General features: G+C 46.5%; 1 protein-coding gene across 3 annotated transcripts; it reads left to right on the forward strand.

Annotated features, from left to right (window-relative positions):
• Positions 1 to 238: 238 nt before the first annotated feature.
• atm (ATM serine/threonine kinase) lies at positions 239 to 24,633 on the forward strand. Of its 3 annotated transcripts, none has more exons than XM_045219335.1 (63): positions 239 to 324; positions 668 to 794; positions 882 to 1,003; positions 1,135 to 1,280; positions 1,512 to 1,676; positions 1,938 to 2,103; positions 2,696 to 2,934; positions 3,155 to 3,324; positions 3,490 to 3,665; positions 3,800 to 4,171; positions 4,319 to 4,516; positions 4,678 to 4,779; positions 4,887 to 5,112; positions 5,201 to 5,332; positions 5,422 to 5,547; positions 5,667 to 5,756; positions 5,895 to 6,090; positions 6,340 to 6,533; positions 6,680 to 6,762; positions 6,856 to 7,011; positions 7,109 to 7,184; positions 7,304 to 7,434; positions 7,564 to 7,681; positions 7,767 to 7,937; positions 8,141 to 8,304; positions 10,218 to 10,461; positions 10,755 to 10,873; positions 10,971 to 11,097; positions 11,273 to 11,472; positions 11,590 to 11,764; positions 11,940 to 12,098; positions 12,198 to 12,330; positions 12,449 to 12,544; positions 12,715 to 12,886; positions 13,300 to 13,441; positions 13,707 to 13,883; positions 14,073 to 14,250; positions 14,434 to 14,542; positions 15,185 to 15,343; positions 15,493 to 15,601; positions 15,693 to 15,781; positions 15,870 to 15,972; positions 16,085 to 16,233; positions 16,483 to 16,587; positions 16,699 to 16,818; positions 17,236 to 17,470; positions 17,909 to 18,076; positions 18,196 to 18,315; positions 18,621 to 18,838; positions 19,062 to 19,269; positions 19,500 to 19,625; positions 19,726 to 19,866; positions 20,043 to 20,181; positions 20,999 to 21,081; positions 21,293 to 21,433; positions 22,085 to 22,201; positions 22,533 to 22,682; positions 22,813 to 22,978; positions 23,121 to 23,207; positions 23,315 to 23,429; positions 23,545 to 23,608; positions 23,738 to 23,886; positions 24,129 to 24,633. In XM_045219335.1, the coding sequence occupies exons 2-63, from the start codon at positions 723 to 725 to the stop codon at positions 24,310 to 24,312; spliced, it is 9,267 nt and encodes a 3,088-aa protein (XP_045075270.1). In that variant the 5' UTR covers positions 239 to 324; positions 668 to 722; the 3' UTR covers positions 24,313 to 24,633. The 3 variants fall into 3 exon arrangements, with proteins under 3 accessions (XP_045075270.1, XP_041734431.2, XP_045075272.1); XM_041878497.2 differs by having other exon boundaries at positions 24,132 to 24,633; XM_045219337.1 differs by having other exon boundaries at positions 249 to 354.
• The last annotated feature ends 1,164 nt before the right edge of the window (positions 24,634 to 25,797 follow it).

Below are 25,797 nucleotides of genomic sequence, written 5' to 3' on the forward strand. Positions count from 1 at the left end.
GGTGTTTAAATGGTGAGTGTCCACTTTCTGTTTTTAGCACATTTCAAGTTACTTCCACGACATTGCAGATATAAGATGATATCTGTTTTGTCATTGGAGTTTGTTTTGATGATTATTATTACAGTAAATGCAGTCACTTTTGCCACCACCAGAAAAACTCTAGACACTCGTGCGATTTCTCTGTGACCCGGTTGTGATGTATCCTTTTCAACAGTGGGAGGCGCGGTTTTGCTGCGTACGCACGTCAACATGTCAAACTAACTTCTACATTGGTCATAATCTTTGGGGGAAGTTTCACTTTATAGGAGGAGAATAAACATCAAGGTTTGAAATAACTGAGCATCAAGATCAAATGTGAATGGTTTGATATGTGACTCTTTTGAAATAGATTATGTTGGTGTTATGTGTGATTTCAATACCGTGCTATTATTGCAAGCTAACTGCTGCAGCTTTAGCTTGCTAGTTAGCTAGCTAGCTATTTTTCAGCAAACAGGAGTATTCATTGTGAACTAGTATGATTTGTTATGAATCTAGGCTTGCTACACTCTTTCCAAAGTGATGAAATTGTTGACACTTTTGTTTGATCAATGCGTCATGTCTGTTTAATTTGTCATACTTGTCATCAACCTCATGCTTCATATATGTCATTATCATGTATTTTTTTTAGAGATGCATGCCCCCCAAATCTGTTGATGGAACCTGACACACGACCCTAAAGCATAATGAGCTTGGTCCTTCACGAGCTGCTGGTCTGCTGCAGAGGTTTAGAGAATGAAAAAGCAACGGAGAGAAAGGTAATTTCAGTCACTCATAAATCAGTGCATTGAATCAATAAACCTATTTCAACATCTGTGCACAAAACATTCTGTTCTTGTATCCAGAAAGAGGCTGATCGCTTCAGACGGCTCATCCGGTGTCCTGACACAGTGGAGGAGCTGGATCGCATTTCTGGAACCAGAGCTGCTAAAGGCTCCAAGCAGCTCACCTGGGATGCAGTCTTCAGGTACTATCTCTTCCTACATAGTTTATTACCTAAATCCCACTATTAGGGGACAGGTGTAGCCAGGCTACTATTTTATTGACAATATTGATTAAGTCCATCATCGCTTTGCATTCTCACTGCCTTTCTTTCAGGTTTCTGCAGAGGTATCTGCAGAAAGAGACTGAGCTGCTCCAGGCAGGGAAAGCCAACGTGTCAGCCACCACGCAGGCTAACCGTCAGAAGAAGATGCAGGAGATCAGCAGCCTGGTCAAATACTTCATCCGCTGTGCCAACAAGAGTACGGGTTTGGAGGATCACAGACCAGATCAGATCATAGGCCTATAGAGCCTAACACCCACACCCTGTGTTGTCTATCCCTGTGTGTCCCAAATGGCTCCCTATTCCTTAAATAGTGCACAACTTTTGACCAGGGCCTATAGGGCTTTGATGAAAAGTACTTCAATTTTGGACGCACTGACTGATTTGTAGCGCCTCTGGGTACTTTAACCCCCCACTTCTCACCTTACAGGAGGGCCTCGTCTGAAGTGTGGCGAGCTCCTGAAACATGTGATGGAGGTGCTGCGGAGCTCATTCAGCTGCTCAGCCTATGGGGAGGACTACAGCACCATCCTGCTTAAGAACATCCTGTCTGTCCGCAAGTACTGGTGTGAGATCACCCAGCAGCAGTGGCACAGTCAGTGGTTCTTATTGCTCCTCTCTCAATACAGCAGAGACTTAGATTTGTATGTGCTGTTGAATGTAATCTATGAATGTAACGGGGAAGTAATTGGTGGTGTTTTGGGGTAATTGCAGCTAGTAATAGGAAATACAAACAAACGCAATGTAAATGCTTGATTGAAGTCATGGGTCCGCAATGGAATTTCATATGTATTGTCCAGATTTTGATTTCATTCTTGTTAGATTCTGAACAATTTGTTCTCTCATATGTATCTAGATTTGCTGGATCTGTATTGTGGCCTTTTCACTGGTTCCTCCAAGGCCATAAATCGTGTGCTAGTGAGCAGGATCATCCACACTGCAGTCCAGGGCTGCTGTCTGCAGACTGAGGGCTTCAGCCATACACTCTTCATCTTCTTCTCCAGAGCACTGCTCAATGCCAGGTACGATGACAATAACAACAACCACTGCGAGAGGTGAACTGTATCATGCAAGGGAGTTGCTACTTTCCACAGTCATTTTCCAGTAGTTACGCGCCTGTAGGTGTAAGTTGTCTATTGTGTAAACCTACTGAACTGAACGCTTAGAAATTGAGTCTACAGCAGTGGGGGCTGGTGGGAGGAGCTATAGGAGGACGGGCTCATTGTAATGGCTGGAATGGAATAAATGGAACAGCGTCAAAAATGTGCTTTCCATGTATGATACTGTTCCATTGATTCCATTCCAGCCATTACAATGAGCCCATCCTCCTATAGCTCCTCCCACCAGCCTCCTCTGGTCTACAGGGGGCGGCAGGTAGCTTAGTGGTTAAGAGCGTTGTGCCAGTAACCGAAAGGTCGCTAGTTCTAATCCCCGAGCCGACTAGGTGAAAAATCTGTCGATGTGCCCTTGAGCAAGGCACTTAACCCTAATTGCTCCTGTAAGTCGCTCTGGATAAGAGCGTCTGCTAAATGACTAAAATGTAAAAAAATACAGTGAGACCTACAATCAAGAGACTTAAACCATTACACTGCATGTGATATGTTCTCTCTGCAGGCAGGAGAGACACTTGGCGGTGGTAGAGCACTTGGTCTCTGCTCTGAACGTCTTCCTGAGGTCTGCTGCCATGAACTGCCGTATCAGGGTGTGTCGGCTGGGTGAGGAGCTCCTGCCCTCTGTGCTCTACGTATGGAGCCAGATGAGGCCCAGCACCACTCTCAAAGAGGAGATAGTAGAGTTCTTCAACCTGCAGCTCTGTGTACATCATCCCAAAGGGTCAAAGACACAAGACACGGGTATGGCTGGTATTTTTTGGACAGACTGAAAACTGAAAAAACACCATTGTCTTTATGAATCTGTTTCGATGTTGAACGATGAAAACGGTGTAGAAGAACAGACAGGTGTGAATTGTTTTCATCACTGAAACCCTTGATGAAGTAGAATGCCATTTTAGATCATGATTGATACAGCCCATCTGACACCTTTTCTTGCCCATGCCACCCCTCACTGTTCCAGGAGCCTATGCTGAGGACTGGGCCAAATGGCAGAGTCTACTCTATAACCTTTATGATGCCCTGGTGAATGAGATCAGCCAGATTGGGAGCCGGGGGAAATATGCCACAGGGTCGCGCCACATCGCTGTGAAGGAGAACCTTATCGAGCTAACTGCGGAAATCTGCCATCAGGTGATAAAGCTAAGATCCTTCATTTTCACATCTTGACTTCATTTATTAGTTCAAGACTAAGACCTGAGATGGGCTGACATAATCTGACATAGTTCACCTGTCTTTAAGAATGAAAATAGATTATGTTAGTATTGTTGGTCTCATCTTCATGTTTTGGGTGTTTAGCTCTTTAGCGAGGATAGTAAACTCCAGATTCTCGAGGTGACTCAGGCCCACCTCAGAGCCACCCAGAGAGGCAGTCCACAGGGCACGCCCAGCAAGCGCAGACGCAACGAGCTGGGCTGGGAGGTTCTCCGAGACCACCTGCAGCCACACCATAGCGACTTTGACATCATACCATGGTGAGAAAAGACAATCACACCAAGGTTCAGTGCTCCTTAACTTGCCAAATATCCTTATATTTAGTGCAATCAAACTCTTCACATCTCCATATCCTCTGTGTTCACCTACTCAACAATACTATGCTCCTATTTAGGTTACAGATCACATCAGTGTTGACCTCTAAGTACCCCTCCATGGTGCCTGGCCAGGAGCTGGTTCGTCTGCTGTCCGTCCTGTGCCAGCTTCTGGGGGAGCAGCGGCGGGGTGACAGGGGGCCCTACGTGCTGCGCTGCCTGAGGGAGGTGGCTCGCTGCCAGGCCACACACCCAGAGAGGGCCCAAGCCTACAGGGCTGAACTGGGCAGGCTGTGGGGCCGTGTCTGGGCCCTGGCTCTACGGGGGGTCAGCTCCCCCCAGACTGAGGCCCTCAGTCTGGCCCTGCTGTCCACCGTCCTCCAGGGAGCCCTCATTCCCATCGACAGAGAGTTCTGGAAGCTCTTCTCTGGCTCGGACTGCAAGCCCTCTGAGTGAGTCCTTGGCTTTGATTAATGATTTTGTCATGTAATATAAAGTCACTTCCTCAACATTAGATTGACTAATTTACTCTTTGCAAACTACAGTGCATTATGCTTTTATCTCTGAAGGAACATTTCAACCTCTCTCTCTGTCTGCAGTGCTGCTGCTCTGTGTTTGGCCCAGGCCCTTCTCAAGTGTCCTGTTCCTAAGAGCCTGGGCACTGGGTGGGACCAAGCAGGGGCCGTGGAGGGGGTCGGGCCACCCAGCCTCAAGGAGAACATCATGAGCTGGCTGCTGATGAATGAACAGAGTGAAGAGGCAGAGGAGAGCTCAAGACCACACCCCATCATCTGCAGGTGGGCAGTTTATCACTGGGCTCATATCTCATTTTTATTCACCCTTAACCTCTGCTAGTGTTGTCTACTTGGGATAATTTTGTCTCGGTACAATGTTTTACGTCTGTAATTGTTTTTACACATTCCTAATAAGAGTCTGTGTCTTATTCCTCTTTGCCCAGGGATTTTCCTCATAACCTAATCCCCAGAATCCTTGTGCCTTTGACCCTCAAAGACACCCGAGCTGGCATTATGTTTCTCCTTGGAGCAAAGGGACTTGAGAGGTGAGGGAAATATTTATCTAAAACCGATAAATTCAACCATATTGTCATCAGTGTCAACATAACTCCATAGATTTCATACCACCTTCAATCTTTCCCTCTGCCTAAAGTGCTGTGATGCAAGATCAAGCACAAGTGGAAGCTAAAGATGCCCTGAGTGAGATTGAGAGCATGTACCTGCAGTTCAGCTTTGACGAGATGCCCTCTGACCCCATGGTGAAAGTGACGGTGTCCTCAGCCGACACCCAGCTCACTGTTGTCCCCAGCCTTAAACACAAGCTGGAGCAGGGCCTCTTGTCTGTGGCTGACCACCTACTCAACTGCTACTCCCCTGATGTGAGTGAATGTCTATGGTAGAATCATGGTTTTGTGAGTTAGTGTGTATGTTCAAACTAAGCACTGTGTGTGTGTGTTTTCTCCTCAGTCTCAGACCACACCACCAGAATGCCTGGTTCGTTGTTCAAGTCTCCTTACTGGTGTTTTAGCAGGATATGTCTCTACAGGTCTCCTGACTGAGGAAGAAGCCTGCCATTCCCAACCCTTCCTAAAGGCGAAGGTAGTCTGAACGGGTTGATAACATTTATTATATGCCTGCTGAAATCCACATATATGCAATTCATTGTATATTCTGTTGGCTTTTCGCAGGCACTGGCCCAGGATTTTAGTGAGTACATATCTAATGTGAAGGTGAAGATGGCAGAGGATGGGACAATGACTACACTCAGGTCTGTCATGCGGCTGTGCACACAGTGTGTCAACAGAGGGGTAAAGGTAAGACAAGCTTTCTTCCTCTCCTTGTTCCTTATCGTTATCATCGCCATCAACATCTGTGTTTAAAATCTGGCTCTCTATTTGTACTTTCATTGACTTCCACATATCCTCTCCCACAGGACAGTATGAGCTCCGTCTCTTGCAACTTGTTCTTGAAGATTTTCCCTGCAAGACTTTTGACTGAACTGGCAGAAATATGCAAACTGTTGGTGAGTCATGGAGAGTTTGCTTTCTGTCCCATCAACCATCATTTTGATAATTTGAATAACCATCATTTGGACCTGTATAACCACTCTGTAATGATCTGAGTTCTGTAAGCTCACTCTGTGTCTGTCTCTAACTCACAGCTGAATAGCTCCTGTAAGAGAGGCAGTCTGGGGTTTGAGGAGGACACCACAGATGAGGACTGGGACATGACGAGGACACAGGCTGACCAGCAGGAGGACATTGACCTGTTTGATGAAGGAGACGGCCCACAGACCAGCACATCTAATGGGACTCACAGAGAGAATGTGGACCCCAGTGATACCCAGTGTGGTCCTGGTAAGTGGATGATATCCCTCGTAAGCCCCATGTAAAATCATCCCATCAGCGTCAGCCGCTATGTCTGGATACTATAGGGTGAGGTGGAGCTATTGACATATGTGCACACCCCATCTGATTCTTTCAGATCAATGAGATATTTCCAGGGGTAGGGGCTTGGGGGTTGATAATCAGACCAGGCATTGGCCTCCAAGCATTTCTATAAATCCACCAATCAGATTGTCATTTAAATGCTCTATCTTCTCCTAGATGCTAAAAGCCTACTGGCTGAGGAGCATTTGGCCCAGCAGGATTTAGCCGTCTTGGCCAGTCTGGAGTTCCTGTCCCTGTGTGTCTCGGCTGAGTTTATCCACGGGCTCTCCTTCAACCAAGCGGAGGTCCGGCGCAAGCTGCTACTGCTGCTGGACAAGATAGACTGCACCAAGCCACTACACCTCAACATGGTGAGGGACCAGGACTGTGTAGTGTGGTCATTGTTGCACAGCTAATCGTAGTTCCCTACCGATCATGTTGCAAATGATGACTGATGATGTTCTTGTATCACTAACATTAAATACTAATAGTTTATTATTTTCTTGTCCCCTCTCAGTACCTGGTCCTTCTGAAGAAACTACCTGCTGAGGACACATCGCTGGCAGCTGAAGAGTTTGACTCACTCCTCAGACCTCTGGCGTAAGAATGGCCTCTGTTTCTAGATTTCTGTGTCAAATATACTATGCTATACATGAGGTGCTGAAGACCGATTACTTTTCTTTGTGCTTGCAGGGATCTTTGCTCATTGTACCGCCAGGACCAGGAGATCTGTGCTGCAGTGCTGCTGGGTCTGCTACCGTCTATACGTAGTCTGGGCCGTACTCAGGACCAGCATAATAACATGAGACACGTCCAGGGAGCTCTGCTCCAAGTGGTCTCTGGATTCTGGTCAGCATCAAAGTCTAGATTTTTGTATTTTGACTTGACAATAATTCTTGTTCTTCGTTCTAGAATTTAACTTCCAACTTTTAATGGTCTCTTCTAGCATTTTGGGCAGAACGGGGAAATGCACAGCAATTGTAAAGGTGGCATTAGTTCACTGTCTGCTGGCTCTACTGGAGGTGAGTTCACAATGTTTTATAGTCACAGCATAGTAACTGCCCATGATAACCACCCTGTCTTTAGGTAGATGGAGAGTAATAACACCATTTACTTCCCTGTCTCTCTCCCTCTATGTCAGGCTGACCCTTGCTGTAAGTGGGCGGTCCTTACCCTGAGGGAGGAGGAGCTTCCAGTGTCCGTCATCCTCCCGTCCCACCTGTCTGACTCTCACCATCACGTACGAATGCTTGCAGCCATGACAGTGGAAAGGTTGGTTTCACCGACGGAACACTCTCTCACCAGCCTTAATGCCATCACAGAGGCTAATGTCTCTCAAGTTAAAAAGTTAATATTTACATGTTTGACATATCTACCATGCATGCTCTCTTCCATCCATAGGCTGTTCTTGGAGATGACACCGGACAGCTTGGAGAAGAGAAAGATGCTTCCTCTGAAATGCCAGCAGACCGCCTTTGAGAACGTCTACCTGAAAGCCCAAGAAGGGATGAGGATCCAGGTAAGCCTGTCTTTCACATGTTACTCTGACAGATGTTTTTATGTCCATCTCACTATCCCTCTGCTCTCCCTGGTGTGTGTCACAGAAGAGCAGCTCTCCTGAAGACCTGAGTGACGAGATGTTTAACCGCAAGGCCACGCTGCTGAAGAGTGTGTCGGTGGTGCTGTGCTGCAGCCCCGTCTGTGAGAAACAGTCCCTTTTCGCCCTTTTCCAGTCCTACAAGGAGAACAACATAGAGGAGCCACTCATCAAAAAGGTAAGGGAAATTAATTTGGCTACACATATTTACGGTCTCATAAATTATTATGTTTTGTATTCATGTTTCTTAAACTGAAAGCACTTTAGTGTAGGTGGGTAACTTGCCCTTTCCACCGTCACGTCAGACAGAGATACTGTATCAGTATGCTATGATGTTGACAGACTGAATGTTAACCTGGTTTGTCCCTCACCCCCTGTTAGGTCCTGGGCAGTGTGTCCAGAGTTCTGGGCTACAGGAGTGTGGAGGGGTTTGTCAGCTCTCACCTGGATTACCTGGTGGCAGAGTGGCTGGGCCAGCCAGGCTACACCCTGGAGTCCTTCCCCTACACTCTGCTCAACCACGCCACTCTCAAGGACTTCTACAGGTAGTTTACATTCTACTTTAGCCCATAAGTTTTATGTCCATAAAATGACTCTTAGGGAATTTACTAGGGGTGTAACGATCCATCTACTACATCGATGTATCGATTTATATTCATATGATCCAACTACATCGATCTGTGCTCGGCGAGTTGGCCTTTTGGACAACATATATCGATCTAACATCGTTTTAAAATGTAATAAATCGATTGTATCGATACTAGGAAATAACCCATTGGATTTAAGCACGTCAGACTTTATATGCAGGGGTGCACATAACTGGTACGCAGATACGCAAGCGCGACAAAAATCAGGAATGCGTAATGCCACTTGTGTTACTACGCGCCTTTGCGTACTTGACCGATCTTCTCATCTAACCTTACACATGACATGTTGTTTGTCAACTACTGTCAGGGATGTCCAAAAAGCAACAGACATTAAGCAGCTTCTTTGGCGTTTCGCCACCTACAAAGAAACGCCAACTGGAGCCAGAGCCGAAGAAAATACTTTTTTCGGAAAAGTGGCTCCAAGATGTGCAGTGGCTTGAAGCTAACGATGAGCGCACTGAAATGTGGTGCAAGATTTGCCGCTCAAATCCACATCTAGCAGACAAAACAGGTGCATTTTATAAAGGCTCAAAGAATTTCAACCATCCTTTATTTGACAAACATGAAAAGAGCAAGGAGCACACGAATGTGGCGCAAGCCATTGCTAAAAGCTAGCCGAGAATAAATGTCCAGTCGCCCACTTGCCAGATGGCGAGACAAGCTGAATGAAGAACAGCGGCAAGCTCTGTTTAATATTTTTCTCTTTCCATAAAGCTAAACACGCACGTCCCATGTCTTCCTATTCTGAGGATGTTCCTTTACTGAAACGGCTAGGAGTAAATGTCGGAGGTGCATATCATTCACGTGAAGGGGGCACACGGATCATGCAGAGCATCGCTCACACCATCAGCGGGGAGTTACGAGCCAAGTTGCAGTCTGCTGAATTTTGAGGGCTGCTTTTTGATGGATCTGAGGACATCACAAAAACTGAGCAGGAAATAGTTTACATTGTGTCTGTGTCCAGCAACGGAGAGTTTACTTCGGACTTTATTGGACTGATTGAATTGGGTGCTGACCGAACCGCACAGGCCATAACAGACGGACTTGTGAGACTTTTCCAGGACACAGGCTTGGATGACTGGACAACAAAGTTGGTCGCTGTGTGCACAGACGGGGCTGCTGTCAACGTAGGTATCTACAACGGCGTTGTGCCAAAACTCCGGCAACATGCTGCGGTTGGAGACTCCCTTGTGCACATTCTGTGCACCGCACACACACTGGAGAATTGCGCGAAATCAGCTGATCGCAACGTTCCTTACTGTGAGACATTTCATCGCTCTGTGGTCAAGCTGCTGCAGTTTTATTTACAAAAAGGTGGAGCAAAAAAACTGCTGCACTGAATAAAGCTATGTGAAGAAAATGGGATCTCCTTTGTGGAACTGGGTAAGTTTCATAATACCAGATGGTCTGCATGGAGGCATGAAACACTGTTAAAAATATCAAGACTATTGCCAGCCATTAAAATGCAACTGGTTACCAGGTATTTATTTCAGTCACACTGGTTAAATTTTTGGCTAAAAGGTTACTGAATCGATGTCAAGTCACTGAATCGTTTCGGATCGTATCGTTCTAAATGAACCAATATCGTCCTTGAATCGTATCGACAACCACGAATCGTGATACAAATCGAATCGTTGTTAAAACGAATCGTTACACCCCTAGAATTTACTGATCTGACAGAATTGGGGTGAAAGCAGAGTTTCCACCATATTGCTTTCACCTATTCAATCATGTCAGATCACCTTAAGGAAGGAAGGAATGATGCATCTAAGTAAGATCAATTTATTCATTGTTTCTTTGTTTTATCCCAGCTCCTCCTATCAGGTCCTTATCCCACACCTGGTCTTCCTGGATGACTTTGAGCAGGTGAAGTCCATCGGCACCCACCTGGGTAAGGACTGGAAGAAGCTGCTGGCCAACTGCTTCCCTAAGATCATGGTGAACATCCTGCCCTACTTTGCCCTGTCGGGCCAAGATGCCCAAGTGGCCCAGCAGAGAGAGAAGGCCCACAGGGTCTATGACCTACTCAAGGACAGCAACTGCCTGGGCAAACTGGTGAGGAAGAGACGCTGGGAGTCTCTGTGCCTGCAGCTGAATGTGCTTAAAACTCTGTAGGATGTTATCATGTATAAACCAGGATTGGGATCCATTCCTTTTCACTTCATCCCCTGAATTGGCTGAATTGAAATGGAATTGACTCCAACCCTAGTGCCAAGTTTGCCAATTCAGGTTGAGCTAGCTACAATCAGCAGCAGCAGTCAAGTGAACCTGCAGTAGAAGCTGTAAAAGCAGTCTTAATGTCTGTCTCACAGACCTAACTTTCTGTATCACTGTTGGACTTTCCACAGCAAATCGACAGCCTTATTCACAGTAACCTGTCGGACATTGTGGTGGAGCTCTTGATGACCCTGTATGAAGGGGCTGCTACTGAGAAGGGGGGCAGAGGGGACCTGATAAAGTTCATAGGGTAATGTTCACTGCACGTCACTCCTTACCACTCCACAACCACCCTTACTTGCATTCACAAACTTTCATTGTCTGTGATGATAATATGTTCTCTCTAGGGAACTGGACCCAGCACCGAACCCGCCCTATTTCAGCTCCTATGTCATCAAAGCCACATTGGACTATCTCAGCAAGTGTCACAGTGCCAATCACAAGTCCCTGGTGGCCATTTTATCCAAGACTCCGGTAAAATGCTCTCCTGCTCTCATCATTGTGTTGAAATGGTTGTAGAATGTTCTTATTACACAATGGAACAGAATAGGGTTTTACAAAGTTGAGTGGTTTCCTGGAACCAATTTTTCAAAACTTTTAATCTGGAAAGTAATCCGGATTCTGTGATCCTCTTGTGTTGCTATTCTAGATCTCCATTCAGAGGATCCTGCTGGCGGTGTGTCAGAAGGCAGCTGAGACTATCAATGCCTACGAGAGGCACCGCATCCTGCTGATGTACCACCTGTTTGTCAGCCTGCTGCTCAGGGAGGTCAAGGACGGCCTGGGGGGAGCCTGGGCCTTCGTCCTCCGAGACATCATCTACACACTCATCCACCACATCAACAGCAGGTTAGGGGTAAACACACACACAGTCTGCTGCTCTCTCACAGATCCGATGGAGTGACTCGTCATTTTTGCTCTCTCTAGTAGTTAACTGTTTTTCTGCCTGTTCTTGTTTTCTGTCAGGCCGGCCCAGTTGGACGAGGTGTCCAGCCGTAGTTTCTCCCTGTGTTGTGACCTACTGACCTCTGTGTGTCGCACGGCCGTGCAGTTCTGTGACGACGCTGTGGAGAGCCACCTACAGGTCATTGTTGGTACTCTCACCGCCCAGGTGACCAACCAACTTGCCATCTCACAGCAGGTAAGACATGGATGTATCACATGGCCAGTAGACTCTTTGTATGACAAATAATAATTTGTTCAAAGTAAGTATTACACTGTTCATTGTTCTCTCTCTTTCTCTCTGTTGACCCCTCTGTCTCTCTCCTCTCTTCTTCTTCTATGTCTCTGTCTCTCTCTCTCTCTCTCTCTCTCAGGTGCTCAGTCTGTTGAAGTTCCTGGTCGTAGAGAGTCAGGACAAGCTGAAGAGTGCCATCCAGCAGTTGGAGCCCTTCCCAGACTGCCCGGAGTTCAGAGAGCTGAGGGCCGTGCAACATACACTGAAGTACAGCACAGGGAAATTCACTCTCAGACAGGTAAGGGCACCCCCTTCACACACAGGCCACAGCACACACCCTCTCTAACCTCTCATGTATTACCTCTACAGCTGATTCACACTATTGCCACATCCCCAGGAGATAGCCCACTTCCTGTCTGTGGCTTCCTGTGACTCCCTGCCTCTGACCAGACTGGAGGGGCTGAAGGACCTGAGGAGACAGCTCCACAACAACAAGAGCCAGATCAGACCGCTGCTGAGAGAGTGCCTCGGTCAGAGAGAGGGAGGGCTACCGTAGTCTAGATATGTTACCAGACCCATTTATGTTGTTGGAGGTGAGTGTGTTAGTTTGCCCTTTTTGAATCCTGTCTCTGTACCTCTTCATTCTAGTGGACCCTGCAGAGAGTGTGTTGGTGAGGCTGGTCCTTAACCTACTACAGCTCTGTAAGCTAGCAGCCAATCACCCTGGAGGAAGAGACATTTTAGGTTCGTATGGTAACCTCAACCTCACTGTTGGCACTGCGTATGTTTCCTCTCTCAGCCCAGGAAAGCATCAATAATTGGGAGTGTGATAGGAAGTAGTTTCGGCCGGCTTGGCACCGTTGTGTGAAAAAGGTCTTTGTCTTTTCCTTGACCATGTGCCTATGTTTTTATAGAGGTTGCAGGGAGCTGTCTGGGAGAGCTGGGGCCTGTGGATTTCTCCACCATCGCTCTGCTCCATGGGAAGGACCAGCTCAATGCCAGAGCTGTATCTCTCTTCCCTGCCGTGGAACCACAGTGGCTCTACATCATCCTGAACTGCATCAACAATGCCCTCACACACCACTGGTACACCATACAGGGCTCTACGCTGAATTTTTTTACAAGAAGCACATTTGCTCCTAAGCTGAAAAATGTAGGAGCACATAAAGAAATGTAGGAGCACAATGAAAAATATTCTAGGTATTATTGATAAGAATTGCCACCAATTACAAAATACATTTTTATTTTTTTAGGGGCACTGGTGCTCCCAAATAAAAATTCCAGGTAGCACAGTAAAATATTTAGGAGCATATGTGACAAAAATGGTAGCAGTGTAGAGCCCTGCCATATACTGTATCTAATGGCCCTAAAGTCCAATTACACTTTCTTACTAAATCAACAATTTAGCCCAGGGAAGTAGTGTCATACGGTTTTCATATAGTGAGTGTGTCTTGACCTGCTCTCATGTCTTGTTGTGGTCCCATGTGTTTCTCTGTCAGTATTGAGGTGAGGCAAGCTGCAGCCCAGAGTCTAAAGGACATCTTGGCCACTCAGGCTGGAGCTGACTTCTGGGAGGTCCATAAAGACAACCGTGACCCCATGCTGGCCTACCTCAACCCTTTTAGATCTACCAAGAAGAAGGTTGGGCAGACTTTTCAAGACCTGAAATATCACGTCCTCGTATGGGTGTGTGTGTGTCTGAATTTCGTAGTGTGCAAATGTGTTTGCATATATACAGTACCAGTCAAAAGTTTAGACACACCTACTCATTCCAGGGTTTTTCTTTATTTTTACTATTTTCTACATTGTAGAATAATAGTGAAGACATCAAAATTATGAAATAACACATATGGAATCATGTTAATAACACATATGGAAAGTGTTAATTATCCATTCACTTGTGCAGGTGGTCGGGGTGAGTAAGGAGGTGAGCTTGGTGGCCAGGGAGCGGCTGGAGAGCCAGGACCTTTGGGTGCCTGAGGCTGGCGGCCATAAGGCCTGGCTGAAGACGCTCTGCACGGTTCTGCTGGACAGTGGAGCGGTCAAGAGTGAGGCTCTGCTGCTGTCCCGGTCCCTGTGTCTGGTGAGGGCATGGCTGTTATATCTCTAAGCCAGCACTTGTGGTAATGCTAATTTATTGTTCAGTCTGGCATCTCTCGCTAACGCCCTTGCACACACATGCATGGATGCGCGTACACACATGGTCAATTTCGGCTCATCTCTCCAGTCAGATATCCCTGTCTCTAACCCATATCCTTTGCCATGTGTTCAGGTGAAAACAGACTTCTGCCAGAGGGTGCTTCCGCTCATCATCCATGACATCCTGCTGGGGGACTCTAGCGGCTCCTGGAGGAAGCTCCTCTCCACACACATCCAGGACTTCTTCACCAGCTGCTCCAGTCGCCAACACGCCTCCAGCCGTTCCACCACTCCTCTCCCCTCAGACTCTGGTGGGTTTTACTCTCCATCTCTCTCGCTCTCCATCTCTCGCTCTCTCTCTCTAGCTCTCTTTCTGTAGCTCTTTCTCTCTCGCACGCTCTCTCTCTCTCGCTGTGTGTGTTTGACTTTGGACATTTCTAGTAGCTTTTTCTCCTGGAGAGGAGGTCTTTACAGTAGTTTTATTATCTCAACAGGAGAGTCGGACATCTCCAACCAGGGTCCGTTGGATAAGGCCTCTCTGCGCACCATGTTGTCTGTCATTAACTATCTGAGGCAGCAACAAAGACCTCTAGAGTCTGACAGGTTTGGAGATGCATTTGCTCTTATTTTCCTGACCTGTACGACTGCACCCCTCTCTCTGTTAGGATGGCGTTTGATACTATTGTGTTAGTTCTACTAACTAATGTGGTACTGTGTTTGATGCTGTTGTGTTAGTTCTACTAACTAATGTGGTACTGTGTTTGATGCTGTTATGTTGGTTCTACTAACTAATGTTGTTGGTTACTAACTAATGTGGTACTGTGTTTGATGCTGTTATGTTGGTTCTACTAACTAATGTCGTACTGTGTTTGATGCTGTTGTGTTGGTTCTACTAACTAATGTGATACTGTGTTTGATGCTGTTGTGTTGGTTCTACTAACTAATGTGGTACTGCGTTTGATACTATTGTGTTAGTTCTACTAACTAATGTGGTACTGTGTTTGATGCTGTTGTGTTAGTTCTACTAACTAATGTGGTACTGTGTTTGATGCTGTTGTGTTAGTTCTACTAACTAATGTGGTACTGTGTTTGATGCTGTTGTGTTAGTTCTACTAACTAATGTGGTACTGTGTTTGATGCTGTTGTGTTGGTTCTACTAACTAATGTGATACTGTGTTTGATGCTGTTGTGTTGGTTCTACTAACTAATGTGGTACTGTGTTTGATGCTGTTGTGTTGGTTCTAGTAACTTGTGTGGGACTGTGTGCCACTCTAACTTCTGGTTGGAGCTAAATTACCTGGAGGTGGCCAGGGTGGCTCAGTCCTGCTCGGCCCACTTCACTGCCCTGCTCTACTCTGAGATCTACGTAGACAAGATCAAGACTAACATGGAGGAGAACCGCAGGTACACTACACATGATGGGAAATACTGACCTTTGATCTCTTTGGAAAAAGATACAAATGACTTAACACACATGAACACAATTCAAAATTATGTCTCTTATGCATTTCTTATTCTGGGTTGTTCTCGTCTTTCTTTACCTCTGCTTACAGGAATCCGGCCAGAGCGTCGCGCAGAATCACATTTGATGAGAGCAGTCAGAACTTCACCATCTCCAGTCTGACAGAGGAGAGTGTGAAAGACACTGGCATCAGTCTACAGGTACAGTTGATTTTGCCTTTAGACTCAATTAACCTTTAGTGATGTTGTCCAATGCATAGCTCTGTACTGTCATTTCTTTACCATGTTTTAGGACCTACTGATTGAGGTGTATCGTAGTATTGGGGAGCCAGACAGTCTGTATGGCTGTGGAGGTGGGAAGATGACCAGCGCGCTCACCAGGTGAACTTTGTTATCCTACTTTTGTCCTATCTTGGATATTCAAAGTTTTGTTAGCTGAGAATTCTATTTTTGTGTGTCTGTTTTGTAGGATTCGGACCTATGAGCATGAGGCGATGTGGGGAAAGGCTCTGACCTCTTACGACCTCCACTCCAATCTTCCTGATGTCACACGGCAAGTGGGCATCGTGGAGGTAAGCAGAAACTGGTTTCAACTCCAAATCTGTATAGTTTCTGTCTGTCTGTGTAAACCATTGTTGGGAACAGATGACAAAACCTAATGCTGCTTGTCCAATGGTCCCTCAGGGTCTGCAGAACATTGGTCTGAGCAGCATCCTGGCCACCTACCTGCGGGGTCTGGAGAGTGAGGGGGTGGAGTGGGGGGCGGAGCTAAGGGAGCTCAGGTTTCAGGCCGCCTGGAGGAACATGCAGTGGGACTGTGACCTATCAGAGAGGTGAGTGGTAAGGGCCTCGGGCTGTGACTTATCAGACAGGTGAGTTGGAGGGGCCTCGGGAATGTGACTATCAGAGGTTAGTGGGAGTGGCCTCAGGACTGTGGCCTATCAGAGAGGTGAGTAAGAGGGGCCTCTGGAAGACGAGGGTTACTAAAGTAAGGGTTCCTGAGGTGGTATTTTTGAAGATGAAGAAAATATTGCTTTATGGATTGACGTGCCATTGGTGTCTTCGCTTTTTGCTTGTTTCAGGAATGAGAAATTGAACCCTGGCTTCAACGAGTCAGTGTTCTGCTCCCTGCAGGCTTTGAGAGACAAAGAATTTTCCACATTCGATCAAACTCTTAAATATGCCAGGTAAAACAAGGTTTCCCACATGGAAATCAACAACTATCTCTCAGCCATCAAATTATCACCACACAAACAACTATAGTCCTTGAAATGAATTGTGTGTGTGTGTGGCATCAGGGGCAGTGAGGTAGAAGAGCTGTGCAGAGGCAGTCTGGAGGCAGTGTCCTCTCTCTACCCTGCTCTACGGAACCTCCAGAGGATCAGTGAGCTGGAGAGCGTCCGACAACTCTTCTCCAAGTATGACCTTCCTTCCCAGCATCTCAACATCGGTCATTTCAAATATCTATACAGTCTAGAAATAGTGTATTTTACAAAATACTATATTTGATTTGAAACCCACTGTATGTGTCCCATACCTCAACACAATGCACATCCACCAACCTAGAATTTTTTTATTTTTTATAAATGTTTTATTTGCACACAAGAAAAAAATACAAAACAATATGATAGTTTAAAAGGTAAACAAAAATAACATGCATAGGAGAGGTAAGAAACCCAGAGGGGCTTGTAGGCACCTCCTCTTTCAATCATTGTGAAACAAAACCATACAAAAAAACACATGATCAGATTTTTAGAGAGTGCAGGGTTTTGATACTTCAAATTCTTAGCTAATACAAGTCATGTAACTTGTATATTTCCCCCGGCCTGTGGCAGGCCCTTGACCGACGTAGGCCTGGCCGAGGTGTGTTCCCATTGGCAGCAGCACTCCCAGCTGCTGGTGGACAGTGACTTTGGACTGGTGGAGCCCATCCTGGCCCTGCGCTCCGTGGCCCAGGAGACCCTCATCTCCCAGGAAAGAGACCCCGAAAAGAGGAAGTACCTCAGCACTGTCCTCACCTCCCACCTCATGGAGCTCTGCCAGCTGGCCCGCACTGCAGGAAACACACAGGTACACTGGCGCTCCGAGCTCGCTGTGGGGGTGTTCAATACATGTATAGGGTTTATATAGTGTGTGTTCCACATGTATAGTGTGTCTACTCTGTACATGTAATGTGATGAGAATGAGTGAGCGTGTTGGTGACCGTGTGTTTTTTTGGTCTGGATTCACACACAGCACTCCTGATCCATTTACCCAATATGTTTTCTTAGATAGTGCAGCACAACATGCATTTGCCTTGGTCTCTGTGTGAGTGACTATATTGGTCTCTGTGTGAGTGACTATATTGGTCTCTGTGTGAGTGACTATATTGGTCTCTGTGTGAGTGACTATATTGGTCTCTGTGTGAGTGACTATATTGGTCTCTGTGTGAGTGACTATATTGGTCTCTGTGTGAGTGACTATATAGTGCCCCCCTCTTACCCATGTGCCCTCCTCACCCCTCCCCAGCTGGCAGAGCGGGCGGTGTTCCGGATGAAGCAGCATGGCGGAGGAGAGGGGCAGGGCTCCACAGCGTCGTCATGGCAGCTGGAGGAGGCCCAGGTGTTCTGGGCGAAGGGAGAGCAGGGTCTGGCTCTGGGGCTACTGAGACAGATGATCCACACTCTGGAGGAGCAGGTCAGTGGGAGTCAGTCTACATGTTAACTACTCAGTCTTGGGGACAGGAGTTTTTGTTGACCAGGGAAAAACTCTAGGCCTGTAGCTAAGGCTTCATTTTGTTCCTCTGTCTTGGCCAGGTTGTCTTTAACCCTGCCCTGGTGCCGGTGTTCACGGAGTGCCTGAGGCTGTGTGGGAACTGGCTGGCAGAGACCTGCCTGGAGAGCCCTGGAGTCATCCTGGAGAAGTACCTGGAGAGGGTAAAACTAAGACAGATGTATCCTACATATAGTATAATCCACTCCTTGGGCACAATTGATCTATAGCATGTGTCTGTGTGTGACTGTCTGGGTCTGTGTGTGTCTGTGTCTCTGTAACTGTCTGGGTCTGTGTCTGTGTGTGACTGTCTGGGTCTGTGACTGTCTTGGTCTCTCTGGGTCTGTGTGTGACTGTCTGGGTCTGTGACTGTCTTGGTCTCTCTGGGTCTGTGTCTGTGTGTGACTGTCTGGGTCTGTGACTCTCTGGATCTGTCTGTGTCTGGGTCTGTGTGTTTGACCTCCTGTAGGCAGTGGAGGTGATCACGGGCGATGCGTTAGGTTCAGACACCAAGCTGCAGAGCCAGAGGACGCAGGCCTTCCTGTCACTGGCCAGGTTCTCAGACGCCCAGTACCAGAGCATTGATAACTACATGAAGTCATCTGAGTTTGAGAACAAACAGGCTCTGCTGGAGAAGGCCAAGGAGGAGGTGGACTTGATGAGGGAGCGCAAGGTCAGCACCAACAGGTCAGACCAAAACACACAGCAGAGAATGAGAGCACTGTTAACCTTGTGTGGTTTTGAATCAGCTTGTTTTATGCAGATTCTACACCGGCTGAGTGTGGGTGACAGGTGCTGAAAGAGGGTTGGCCTCCTCCGGGCTGTGTGAAGATTTTATTTTCCACTGTCAGCTCTGCTCAAAACCTACTGTGTGTATGATATTACAACTCCCTCTCCCTGTCTCTCCCAGGTACACAGTGAAGGTGCAGAGGGAGTTGGAGCTGGATGAGAGGGCTCTGTCCAACCTGCAGGCTGACAGAAGGAGGTTCCTGTGTAAGGCTGTAGAGAACTACATCCAGTGTCTGGAGCAGGGTGAGGAGCACGACACCTGGGTGTTCCGCCTGGCCTCACTGTGGCTGGAGAACGCTGACGTCAAGACAGTCAACGACATGATGAAGGTGAGTTACTGATATCACACGAACTAACATCACCAAACACTCACTACATTGACACAAGATTGTTTAGTGCACTATTTGTTATGTCTGGGCTCCATTCCAAACTGAAATCTCTCTGAAATCTCTCTCTCTTCACAATCTGTTTGGATCCCAGGCTACCTGGCATTAGTGTGTCTTCCCATTCAGATGAGAGAAACTACTGTTTGTTTTACTATGAGTTTCTTGTGCTTCAGGGAGGTGTGAAAAGGATCCCGTCCTATAAGTTTCTGCCTCTCATGTACCAGCTGGCTGCCCGCATGGGGACCAAAATGTCTGCTACAGTTGCAGAGGATGTGGGCTTCCATGATGTTCTCAATGAGGTGAGACTTCAATATGTTTCAATAGGCAACAGCCTGTGTGAACTATAGAGTTCTCTTCCTCAGCTTAGCATGTTTCTGTCTATCCATCCATCCATCCCAGCTGATCTGCCTGTCATGTCTGGAGCACCCTCACCACACCCTCTTCATCATCCTGGCTCTGGTCAACGCCAACAAGGACGAGAGCTTCTCCCGCAGCCGCCTGTCCAAGAGCACCCCGCGCCATTCCTCCCAACTGGACCTGGTAGGCTCAACACCAGGCTAAACTAGCTGGGGTACACACAGCCAATAAAAGGAAGAGGGGACTGGGTCTCTTTACTGTGCATGACTTGTTACTGTCTTGTTGGAATTGTCTTAGGAACTAAGTTTGTTTTTAGTGTGTGTTGTGTGAGAATAAAGGAAAGATGTGATGTCTTGTAGGAGCGGTCTGAGGTGGCCAAGAGGATTATGAACAAGATCAGGAAGAAGAGAGCCCAGATGATCAGAGGCATAGAGGTCCTCTGTGATGCCTACATCACTCTGGCCTACATGGACGCCAGTCGACACAAGACAGAGAAGAGTGAGTGACAACGGCACACTCCTTACAGCACTAAACACAGCATACCACCCTGTATCCCACCCTGTATCCCACCCTGTATCCCACCCTGTATCCCACCCTGTATCCCACCCTGTATCCCACCCTGTATCCCACCCTGTAACACACCCTGTATCCCACCCTGTATCCCACCCTGTATCCCACCCTGTATCCCACCCTGTATCCCACCCTGTATCCCACCCTGTATCCCACCCTGTATCCCACCCTGTATCCCACCCTGTATCCCACCCTGTATCCCACTCCTGGCTTGCCTCTGAAGCTAAGCAGGGTCAGTCCTGGTCGGTCCCTGGATGGGAGACCAGATGCTGCTGGAAGTGGTGTTGGAGGGCCAGTAGGCGGCACTCTTTCCTCTGGTCTAAAAAAAAGATCCCAGGGCAGTGATTGGGGACATTGCCCTGTGTAGTGTGCCGTCTTTTGGATGAGACATTAAACGGGTGTCCTGACTCTGTGGTCACTAAAAGATCTAATGGCACTTATCATAAGAGTAGGGGTGTTAACCCTGGTGTCCTGGCTAAATTCCCAATCTGGCCCTCATACCATCATGGCCACCTAATCATCCACAGCTTCCAGTTGGCTCATTCATCCCCCCTCCTCTCCCCTGTAACTATTCCCCAGGTCGTTGCTGTAAATGACAATGTGTTCTCAGTCAACTTACCTGGGAAAATAAAGATAAAATAAAATTAAAAAAAACACAACCACCTTCACGAATGACTACAGGGTTTTTACTACATGCTATTGTATTGGTGTTTGTGACGTTACTGTCCCCTGTGTTCCTCTGCAGAAGCCATTCCCATCCCTTCTGACCAGCCCATCATGCAGATAAAGAACCTAGATGATGTCATCATTCCTACAATGGAGATCAAGGTAGAGAATGGGTTTGATCATCTGTGGATCCCTCACCAGTCTATCACCTGACATAAGGGGATTTTTGTTATGCAATAGGATGTTTTGCAGCCAGTTTGTATAGAATTTGCACTGTAATGTATGTGTATGTATATACCATGTCACACCCGTGGCGTGCTTTGAAAAGTGATGTAAGAAGGACTCGTGTCCATATTGGTCTTTGTGTTAACAGGTGGACCCCTCGGGTAAATATGACAACCTGGTGACCATCAAGTCCTTCAAGCCTCACTTTCACCTGGCCGGAGGGGTCAACCTGCCCAAGATCATTGACTGTGTGGGATCAGACGGGAAGAGCAGACGACAACTGGTCAAGGTGAGGTCATTACACAGTTTCACTGATGAACTGTGAACCATATATTTATATTGCTGTTCCCCCTGCAAGTCATTGTGTGAGTAAACTGTGTGTTCAATGCAATTCAAAGCTTCTCCTGACCCTTTGAAGGGAAATCCACTGCCTTGTGTACAAAGACAATAGAGGACTTGAGGTTCTGTTGTGGGTTCAGTTATTTTCCATGTTGGCCTGATGGTAATTATTAATCCCCTATGTTTCTAGTCTAACAAAATAAACACTCTCCAATGCTTTGATCATCATCAGTGCATTCTTTAGGGAACTGTTCACTTTTTGTTTATTTTATTTGTCACTCCCAGTCTAATAAATGCACAGTTAAGATGTTGGAGTTTCATGATGAAATAACAGATTAGCTCATAGGAAATGCCAAGAAGGAATCAGTCTTCAATATCGTACCTGATGGTCCTGAAAAATAAGATTTGGTATATTAGACCATTTTCTGCAGTTATTTTTTGGTAAATTCACTCAACATGGCACATAGCATGTGGGAATACAACCATCACACAAACCCTGTAGAACATTGGTCAGTTCCGATGTAGTGTTTTATTTTGATATTAATGTAGTTATTGTCCCAGGTTGTAACCCCCTGTGACCTTTGCCTCTCTGTATCCTCAGGGCCAGGATGACCTGCGGCAGGATGCTGTGATGCAGCAGGTGTTCCACATGTGTTCTACGCTGCTGCAGCGCAACACTGAGACACGCAAGAGGAAACTCAACATCCGACGCTACAAGGTCACCGCCCCAGTCTCATAGCTCAACTTATTTAAATACATTTGCCAGGACTGTAAATTGCTCTGTAGAAGAGTTTCTGTTTTGTTTTGGGAGTACGATTTTATAAAAAAATAAATAAAGATTTACTAACACAATAGACAACTTAACATTTCACAGACATAGACAAGAGAAGAGCTTCTGTTAAATGATTAAATTGTACATTGTCAAAGTTGACCTTTCCTCATATCATTATCATGTTATATTAAAAAATAAATGTGACAAAAGTATTCTTAAGGAGCTGTTATCCATTTTGGGGGATGGGAGTGATTGAGGCCTCTGTCTCTGCCCCCAGGTGGTGCCCTTCTCCCAGCGCAGTGGGGTTCTAGAGTGGTGCTCGGGGACCGTCCCTATAGGGGATTTCCTCACAGATCCCCAAAAGGGCGCTCACACACGCTTCTACCCCCAAGACTGGGCCAGCCTAACCTGCCGGAAAAAGATGATAGTGAGTCTCACTTTTACTCATTTATTCTTAGTCCCTTGATGGCTGAATTGTGTAGTACTGTACTGTACTGTACTGTACTGTACTGTCATTTTGTAGTAACATTGATCTTTTCATATCGTTTTTTCTGTAGGAGTCTCAGAGGCTTGGTTCTGATGGGAAGGCCCAGGCTTTCAGTGAGGTGTGTCAGAACTTCCGGCCTGTCTTCCGGTACTTCTGCATGGAGCGATTCCTGGACCCAGCAGTGTGGCTGGAGAAACGGCTGGCCTACACTCGCAGTGTGGCCACTTCCTCCATCGGTACAAACACCATCACCTCTGCTCTCCACAACACAATACAATCATTACTATACCTACAAAAAACATTTTCTTAAACATTTGGCTATTCATCTGATGTACTTCAACACATTCTTCCTTTTGTTTCTGTGTTTGTTCTCCTCAGTGGGCTACATTGTTGGACTGGGTGATAGGCACATCCAGAACATCCTTATAGACGAGCAGACAGCTGAACTGGTGCATATTGATTTGGGTAAGGAGGATACTCATAATAGCTGTGTCTGAGTTAACATTTGAGGACCACGTCTGAGGACATTTTAGGTTAGGTATTTGGTGTAATGCATTTATCTCTCTCTTCAGGTGTAGCGTTTGAACAGGGCAAGATTCTCCCTACTCCTGAGACTGTTCCCTTCAGGCTGTCCAGAGATATTGTGGATGGGATGGGCATAACGGGGGTGGAGGGCGTGTTCAGAAGGTGAGCAGACCTCAAGACCCAATCCCAATAAAGATGGATAGGGATGGATTTTATTCAAGCAATATATTTTTTTTATCAGGATATAATTTTTACTGTGTTCCTCTCCACCATTCAGATGCTGTGAGAAGACCATGGAGGTCATGAGGAGTTCTCAAGAGGCCTTGCTGACTATTGTAGAGGTATAAACACAAACATATACACAAATAAATACTGTACACCTTCACTCAATGCCTGTATGTGAGCTTGGAGTGTATGTTCATTACATGTTTATGTGATAACTCCTGCTATTCCTTTACCCTGTGGTGTAGGTACTGCTGTACGACCCTCTGTTTGACTGGACCATGAACCCTCTGAAGGCCTTCTACTTGCAGCAGCAGCATGATGAGCAGGCTGAGCTCCAGGCCACGCTCAACTCTACCCTGGGGGGAGACATCCTGGAGGCACACCGCAAGTCTAGGTACTCTTCAGTACTGTAAACCCCCACATCAGGGGTCTCGGCCTACTTGTATACCATCATGTGGAATCATATGCCTGACAGAGCACACTCAGTCCTGTCTCAGTCCAGTAGGCCTGATGTTACTCACCAAATCCTCCACATGCTTTTGAAACATCATGTGGCAAGACTTGGTGTTGGTAATTTGCATTTGTGATATAAATATTTGTAATGAATCTCATACAATATCCTGTCTCTTCTCTCAGCAGTGATAGCCAGAGCTTCAACAAGGTGGCGGAGCGTGTGCTGCTGCGGCTGCAGGAGAAGCTGAAGGGGGTGGAGGAGGGCACGGTGCTCAGTGTAGGAGGGCAGGTCAACCTCCTCATCCAGCAGGCCATGGACCCTAACAACCTCAGCCGCCTCTTCCACGGCTGGCAGGCCTGGGTCTAGGGCCAACATACTGGGAGAAACCAGGGGGCCTGGGTCAATCTTAAAGTCCTCTTTCTACCAAGTACTGATGTATGAATAATGAATGTTTATGCTTTGACATACTTGATGCACCATGTACTTCCTTATCAATCACAGCTGATATTTTAGCTTTCTGCACTTAATAGACTGTAATCAATGATTAGGTTTCTAATGCAATGTGTATATGAGTAGTTTTCTTGTGTTGCTCTGAATTCTTTGCATCAAGTGTCTGACATACAGTTGAAGTCGGAAGTTTACATACACCTTAGCCAAATACATTTAAACTCAGTTTTCACAATTCCTGACATTTAATCCTAGTAAGAATTCCCTGTTTTAGGTCAGTTAGGATCACCACTTTATTTTAAGAATGTGAAATGTCAGAATAATAGTAGTGAGTGATTTATTTCAGCTAATATTTATTGAATCACATTCCCAGTGGGTCAGAAGTTTACATACACTCAATTAGTATTTGGTAGCATTGCCTTTAAATTGTTTAACTTGGGTCAAATGTTTCGGGTAGCCTTCCACAAGCTTCCCACAATAAGTTGGGTGAATTTTGGCCCATTCCTCCTGACAGAGCTGGTGTAACTGAGTCAGGTTTGTAGGCCTCCTTGCTCGCACACGCTTTTTCAGTTCTGCCCACAAATGTTCTATAGGATTGAGGTCAGGGCTTTGTGATGGCCACTCCAATACCTTGACTTTGTTGTCCTTAAGCCATTTTGCCACAACTTTGGAAGTATGCTTGGGGTCATTGTCCATTTGGAAGACCCATTTGCGACCAAGCTTTAACTTCCTGACTGATGTCTTGAGATGTTGCTTCAATATATCCACATCATTTTCCTTCCTCATGATGCCATCTATTTTGTGAAGTGCACCAGTCCCTCCTGCAGCAAAGCACCCCCACAGCATGATGCTGCCACCCACGTGCTTCACGGTTGGGATAGTGTTCTTCGACTTGCAAGCCACCCCTTTTTTCCTCCAAACATAACGATGGTCATTATGGCCAAACAGTTCTGTTTTTGTTTCATCAGACCAGAGGACATTTCTCCAAAAAGTACAATCTTTGTCCCCATGTGCAGTTGCAAACCGTAGTCTGGCTTTTGTATGGCAGTTTTGGAGCAGTGGGTTCTTCCTTGCCGAGCGGCCTTTCAGGTTATGTCGATATAGGACTTGTTTTACTGTGGATATAGAAACTTTTGTACCTGTTTCCTCCAGCATCTTTACAAGGTCCTTTGCTGTTGTTCTGGGATTGATTTGCACTTTTCACACCAAAGTACGTTCATCTCTAGGAGACAGAACGCGTCTCCTTCCTGAGCGGTATGACGGCTGCGTGGGCCCATGGTGTTTATACTTGCGTACTATTGTTTGTACAGATGAACGTGGTACCTTCAGGCGTTTGGAAATTGCTCCCAAGGATGAACCAGACTTGTGATCTACCATTCTTGGCTGATTTCTTTTCATTTTTCC

Source organism: Coregonus clupeaformis, chromosome 6 (genome assembly GCF_020615455.1).
Source record: "Coregonus clupeaformis isolate EN_2021a chromosome 6, ASM2061545v1, whole genome shotgun sequence".
Lineage (NCBI taxonomy): Eukaryota > Metazoa > Chordata > Actinopteri > Salmoniformes > Salmonidae > Coregonus > Coregonus clupeaformis.

What these genes read in the sequence shown, in the direction of transcription:
- atm (XM_045219335.1), top strand. Translation starts at nt 723, where the DNA reads ATGAGCTTGGTCCTTCACGAGCTGCTGGTCTGCTGCAGAGGTTTAGAG. An exon ending in AGACCTCTAGAGTCTGACAG is followed by an intron (nt 14,543 to 15,184) that starts GTTTGGAGATGC and finishes TGTTGGTTCTAG; the next exon opens with TAACTTGTGTGGGACTGTGT. An exon ending in CGCAAGGTCAGCACCAACAG is followed by an intron (nt 18,839 to 19,061) that starts GTCAGACCAAAA and finishes TGTCTCTCCCAG; the next exon opens with GTACACAGTGAAGGTGCAGA.